The sequence below is a fragment of the Triticum dicoccoides genome, chromosome 6B (genome assembly GCF_002162155.2).
Source record: "Triticum dicoccoides isolate Atlit2015 ecotype Zavitan chromosome 6B, WEW_v2.0, whole genome shotgun sequence".
Classification (NCBI taxonomy): Eukaryota; Viridiplantae; Streptophyta; class Magnoliopsida; order Poales; family Poaceae; genus Triticum; species Triticum dicoccoides.
In genome coordinates, this window is record NC_041391.1 from 248,481,029 (window position 1) to 248,487,628 (window position 6,600).

The window sequence follows — 6,600 nt, forward strand, 5'->3', positions numbered from 1 at the left end:
GCTCTGGCCTCCATGCTCATACTTGTTTCCTGGGAACTCTAGAATGAGCGCAATGCAAGAGTTTTTAGGAATGTCGCTACCACGGTGACCATGGTCACTGCTAGGATAAAGGAGGAGGCTCGTATTTGAGCGCTTGCAGGCGCTAGACACCTGTGTAATGTAATGCCGCGAGAGTAGACTCCATTCCCCCGCCTTGCGGGTTCCTGTTAAAACTTCCCTCTTAATCAATGAAAATGACAAATCTTTTGACTTGTTTGAAAATAATAATAATTTGGGTCTGTCGATTTTTGAAAGAAGGAAGAAGCCACCAGAGAGAAGAAATAAGCGCTCGCCAGAGAAGGCCTATGGGTCTATCTTAGAGTGGCAGGCTACCTCATGATCTATCTTAGGGTGGCAGGCTACCCCATGATCTATCCTATGAGTGTAGGGAATTCGACTACTCACAGGATTCTACTGAGCCAAATTGCATTTTCAGTCACATGACATATGGCCGGTTCCTTTGTTTCACGTACTCCTTTCGTTCGGAATTAGTTGTCGCGAAAATGAATGTATCTAAACGTATTTTAGTTCTAGATACATCCATTTTCGAGACAAGTAATTTCGAACGGAGGGAGTATATGAAAAGCAGTTGTGCGCGTATGCTCACGTACAGTCAAAGAGAACGGAATGTGGCACCGATATGAGCATTTGACGGTGGACGACGGGTGGAGAAGCGCGCGATGTGTGGGCACATGACCGACCCAGGATCCGCTCAGCGGTGCCGCGCGTGGAAAGAGGAGACGGCAAACGGTGCCTGCCCCATCACGCAAGCCAAGCTGACCGTACACTTGGAAGCTGGGATCCCTTCCGAAAGACCGAGTTGACTGTCTGTCTCATCACGCCCAGCGCAAGGATCTAGTAGTACAGTGGCACCGATTCTCCACGACCCAGGGTTCGGAGTTCAGACCAGGATCACGAGCTCTCCTCGCTACAAGAGAAATAACAGCAGCATCACTGCTTAATCGTTCTTGGAATCAATCGTTTCACATGATTAGGACCGGCTACCAAAGCTCCCAGCTCCCCTGTATACCAAACCATCGTGCGTAAACTACGTGTTGATGCACCGTACTGCGATCCTTCAACAGAGTGCTAGTCACCACTACTCCTGTACGCATCAACGACTCAACGTCCGCCACACCGCACACAGAGAGAGTGATTAATCAACGGTTTTCCTGTTACGTGTTCCTCGGGGCATCGGCCGTATTATACTCCATCGCCATCGGAACCATGACCAAGCTCCAAGCTCCGGCACGCACGCACGCACGCACGCATGCATGGGGCTCTGCGACCGGCCACCTCGCATGCCGTCGCCTTGATTGCTGAATCCGGAGAAGAAAAAGAGAGAAAGAAAACACCCTCCTCCCTCGGAGAGCGTCCGCGGTTCACGACATGTTGTTGGGACGCCGCAGCTTGACAAATGACAACTTGACAAGGGACAGACTTTCGCCCGCGCCCTATAGAAAACCAAGTTCGTACCGCCTGGAACTACTACAAAGAACCAGGCCTAGCAGTGCAATCAGCTTTGACCAATCGTGTGCACGCCGCAACTCCGATCTCGCCTTCCCCTAGCGAGGCTTAGCTTAGCTTAGCTATAAAAATAGCCCCGTCATTTCATCCTTGCTTTCTCCATTTCAGCCTCGAGTCGTCAGATTTCAGAGTTCGGTAGTGCGGTTACTATTACCATGAACTGCGCGAGCCTGCTGCTCCTGCTCTGCGTCCTCCTCCTCGCCGCGCTCGGCCCCTTCGCCGCCGCTGCACGCAGAGGTAAGTCTTCACCGCCGACACCAAGGTTCTATACTTCTGTGTTCATTCCACACTGGGTAGCGAGAGGCATGTTCGGCCCTGACATTGTCACCGCCGCTCTCTTTTTTCAGAACCAACAATGGCGGCCACCGGCGACCAAGGAGATAGTGCTCAGGCCAAGCTGGCCTGGATGGGAATGGCCCCTGCAAAGGGTCTAAAGCAGAGGGTGATCATGAGGAAGCAGGAGAGTACAGACTCTAACCGTTTCAGGACCAGAAAGTTTTCCTCGACTGCCAAGAATCCATTCGACGGCCGGTTGCCCTTCACCGCCGATTACCACAACGTGCGCAGGCACCCGCCCTCGCACAACTAGGCGGACCTCAGCTCAGTGTACGTACTACTACTGGCTAGCTAAGCTGGTTGGTTGCTTGGAAATACAGTTAGCTTATAGAGTAACAGTAACTACTAAGCTGTATAACACTTTCTCATCCTCTCTGTTCTCTCTATTCTTTGGCCCTTCTACGTAGTACCACTAGTATGTTAGTGGCCTTGTCAGCTATGGATTTGCTGACGTTTTGTTAGTACTGGCCACGTCCTAGTAATGATATCCTATATACTACAGCATAAGCTGTTTTTTCTTACAGTGTAGTACTGCATAAGCTGTTAATTAACTGTGTACCAATTTGTATTGCATTACTAATTGGTAAGGGTACGTTGTCCTCACAAGAAAGCAATGCTTTTATTTTTTCTTCGAAATGAAAGCAATGCTTTTGTTTGCCGTTCCAGCTGCGATGCAAAGCCACGTTTATGCCATCTCCAACGGCAACACGTAAATTTTCTCCCTCGTTCAGTCTACGGATACGGATGCGGGAGGCCTCCTCCAGCCGTAACTGTATACATTTCAAACCGCATTTTAACTACTCGGTCGAAATTCATGCAAACCAACCCATATTCATCAAAGTTCAGATAAAAAAATAACATAAATCATCCATACGTACCATACAAATTAAGTCTAGTACAACAATGTCTCTAATTCGACTAGATCCAGCATGTCCAACAAGTTTTTCATGAACGGATCATGTCATTTCACACATACTCTCACTTCAGCTTCATCCAACAGTGTGTGATAGTAAATGGCCGTCCCTCTGTCCTGTGGTACACAACGACAGCGCGTGCGGGCTACATATAATGTATAGACCAGCATTGAGTAAATAAATCAATTAACAAGTTGAGCAAGAGGAAGTAAAACTTACGATTCATGAACGGATCATGTCATTTCACACATACTCTCACTTCAGCTTCATCCAACAGTGTGTGATAGTAAATGGCCGTCCCTCTATCCTGTGGTACACAACGACAGCGCGTGCGGGCTACATATAATGTATAGACCAGCATTGAGTAAATAAATCAATTAACAAGTTGAGCAAGAGGAAGTAAAACTTACGATCTCGTCCTCTGCCGCGTGCAATGACCATCTTGCCTCGAGCTGACGAATCACGTCGCAAAACTTGGTGACGCTGATCTGGATAGCGTGCCAGCAATACGACAACGACCTCACGTTGCGTGGTTGAATGATGCACATGTCGTAGAGCGCAATGTGCTTTCGCGCGTGAAACTTTTCATGCACTTGTTCCCAAAAGGCCCCCCTGCTCCTGCCTACGAAATCCGCAGATACGACCAGCCATGCATCGCACAACAACTCATCCTCAATGGTCGAGTAGCTCACCATCCTTCGTACTCTAAAAAATGACAGACAATATTTAAAAATAAGCTCAATGGCATTTGACTAAACACTTGCCAGGAGTGGTGTTTGCCATGGAGGTCGCCGACAGGGGTCAGAGTGTACCTGGGTACAAACGGCTCCAGGGTGGACAGCTCCGTCGAGCGGGCGCGTCGGTGCTGGTTGCGGATGTCCGACAGTGCCTCTATGGCGGCGGGAGACGTACAACAGCGGCAGCGGAGGTGAAGGGTGCGGATGCAAGGTAAGGGGGAGAAGAGGCGAGGTGGAAGGAAATGGGACCGGGAGGAGGGATTGGGTGGGCCGGGGGTGTCGGAGTCCTACATTTCTAGTGTCCGGACTCCCGCAAAACTCCCCCACTTTTTCTCAAATTTGTAGGAGAAAACTCGTCCGGACCGCCCCGCGGAACGATACAGGACCGCATTGGATGACTTTCACAGTCCGGACACCGTAGTCCGAGCGGATGTGTGCAGTTTGCGGGTCCATCTTGGAGATGCCCTTAGTTCAGAGCGAGGCAAAAAACAAACAAGTTTCAACTTAAGAAGTCTAGGGTGTGCTTGGTTTGGAAACTAAATGCAATGGTATGTCATGGTTCCATTCAAGCAATTTCATTTTTGTGTTTGGTTCTGAGTCGAAAAGTGGGATTTGATGGTTTCGTTCATGTGTTTGGTTTGTGATATCTTTCATAGGAATTTTGTGAGATCACCTCCTATATGTACATGATGTGTATTGAATAAATATAGGTCATTGCACTTAGGCAACATATTATTTGAATTGAAGTGGCTGCAATTGCTCGACAAGGATCGGTGCTGATCTTTTTTTTCTTTACATTTTATTTTTCATCTCCCTAGGCATAGTTTGTCTTCTATGCGAGTTCTGTGCGCGCGCGTTGGTGTTAGTTATGTGCACTCTAACTATTCGATGCCTCTCATAGTGTTTTGTTTTCTCTTGATGCTTCATTATGAGTTGATAAAAGCTTCCCTTTTCTGAAAAATGAAGTTGTCCCAAAGATTGGATAATAAATTTATTTATTGTACTGAACTAAATCATAGACGGCTCTGAGACTACCCACAATGAAAGTAACATAGATAGTAACATCACACATATCTAGATAAAATAGATGATGTGGCAAACAATAAATGAAGCAAAATGGGAAAGTGGCAACATAGCTAGTTACTAGTAGTATGAGTAACATCACACATGTCAAAACAAAATGAGTCTATAGCCTAATAAATAAGATATTACACGTTACCACACATATGTTATTTTTTACTATAGAGGTAGTAACATGGACTAATAACATATGTCTAAAGGACTCCCATATTCAACGGCAATAAAGTGAAGTGTTGCAAATCTTGGCATGGGCAAACCAGAGCGATCACGCTTCAGTTACATTCTCCAGCAATAAAACTCATGACTGCTTCCAATGTATTGCAACGAGTCAAGACTCTTTAAGTACCCGGTAACCACAAAACTAAGAAAAACTAACCAGGGTCCCTGAAGAAAACCCAACTAGATACTAATCTTCTCCGCCATCGCCAGCAGCACGTGACGAGAAATTTCCTGCAACGTCTATGCAAGTTTACGCAGACATTAGTTCCAAACAAAAGCGTGGACAAACTAAAGCAGGAACGTATACGTGGGAGATAATCTTCCACTTGATCAAACCAGCTAGGCAGGAAAATTGCTTACAGATTGGGTCGAAGCTCACGTCGCAGCTCTGGACGTACTCGTCTATCGGCGAAGCACAGAGGTGGTCTTCGATGAGGCCGTGGACGCAGACGAGGTCGTCGACGGGGGTCACCATTATCTGCAGCTTCTTCACCCCGTATTCGACCGGGGCCAGCCTCGCTGCATGTCGAGAGATAGTCGATTTAGAACCCGATCAATCAAAATTGGCATATACAGTACATAGATAAGTAAATGGATATATGGTGCTGAAATATTTAAGACGCCTAACTCAGAGCTGTTGTTGTTTCTAGGAAGAGATCGTATCAGTCAGAGAAATCAACGTACAGGCACCCCAGGTCAAGCCTTCCATGTTGACGTTTCGTACGGCTTCCTCCAGCTTGCCCATGTCGGTTTCGTCGCCCCATGGCTTCACGTCCAGCAAATACGACGACTTCGCTGCTGCCGCCATCGACATCAATTCGGCTGCCGAGAGTTTTGGTCGAGGGTGGTTCAGGGGGAGCGAGGCGACTAACCGGATTGGAGCGTGACCAGACTAGATTAGGCGCATTAAGTAGGCGGTGGTGGAGGGGCGCCCCGTCGATCCGTGTACGTCTCGAACTCGAATCCACGTACAAGATCCACCGTACGTACGTGCGTGGTGGCTTGAAGGTCAAGATTCCGGAAAATTATCCTGGAATCTGCTTCCCGCGGAATCCGCTGTCGAGTTCTTTTCTGAGATTCTAGTTTAAGAGTGTGAATTGAGTTGTGTGTTAAAATGTCTGACTGTGCGGAGATCATCGCACTGCTCAAGGCTGGGCAATCTGATCGTTCCAGGAACATGCATCAAGTAAGAGATATCTCTGACCTGCTTAAGGAGCGACAAACTGAAGTCCGTAAGATTAGCCAATTGCAGAACAAAGCTGGACATGTACAGCGTGTTGGCTAGCAAATGTACCACAGGAGATTAGCACTATCATTACATATGATTGTAAAACTGTTACCACTTGATTAATGAATGTTTTCCCCCGCAAAAAAAATGTCTGAACTATCCTTAGACAAAAACTGTTTGATAAATTGTTAACATTTATTGAATATGCACCTGAAAAAACATTTATTGAATATGAGCACATTACCATTCACCGTTCTCACATCAGCATTCAACAACAACATTCATCGGTTGCATCATTTAGGCTGGTCGTAATGAGAATATTATAGCTAGTATCATGCATGCCAACTAGGCAATTTTGATGAAGTGTCGTAGAATTAAATGAAGAAAAAAAGAATTGAATATCATATCATGATACCATATCATAACAAATGCTATGTTACTATATGTCATATATGACAATAATAAAATACTACTCCCTCCGTCCTAAAATAAGTGTCTCAACTTTGTACTAGCTCTAGTA

At 46.5% G+C, this 6,600-nt stretch overlaps 2 protein-coding genes across 2 annotated transcripts; one reads left to right on the forward strand and one right to left on the reverse strand.

Moving 5' to 3' along the window:
- Positions 1-1,680: 1,680 nt before the first annotated feature.
- LOC119320226 lies at positions 1,681-2,449 on the forward strand. Its single transcript, XM_037594329.1, has 2 exons — positions 1,681-1,803; positions 1,914-2,449. Exons 1-2 carry the CDS (start codon positions 1,722-1,724, stop codon positions 2,153-2,155), a joined length of 324 nt encoding a protein of 107 aa, XP_037450226.1. The 5' UTR covers positions 1,681-1,721; the 3' UTR covers positions 2,156-2,449.
- Positions 2,450-5,039: 2,590 nt separating this feature from the next.
- LOC119321081 (elongation factor 1-beta-like) lies at positions 5,040-5,660 on the reverse strand. The gene is made up of 3 exons (XM_037594920.1): positions 5,537-5,660; positions 5,213-5,371; positions 5,040-5,092 (listed from the first exon to the last, which is right to left on the reverse strand). Exons 1-3 carry the CDS (start codon positions 5,658-5,660, stop codon positions 5,040-5,042), a joined length of 336 nt encoding a protein of 111 aa, XP_037450817.1.
- Between the last annotated feature and the right edge of the window lie 940 nt (positions 5,661-6,600).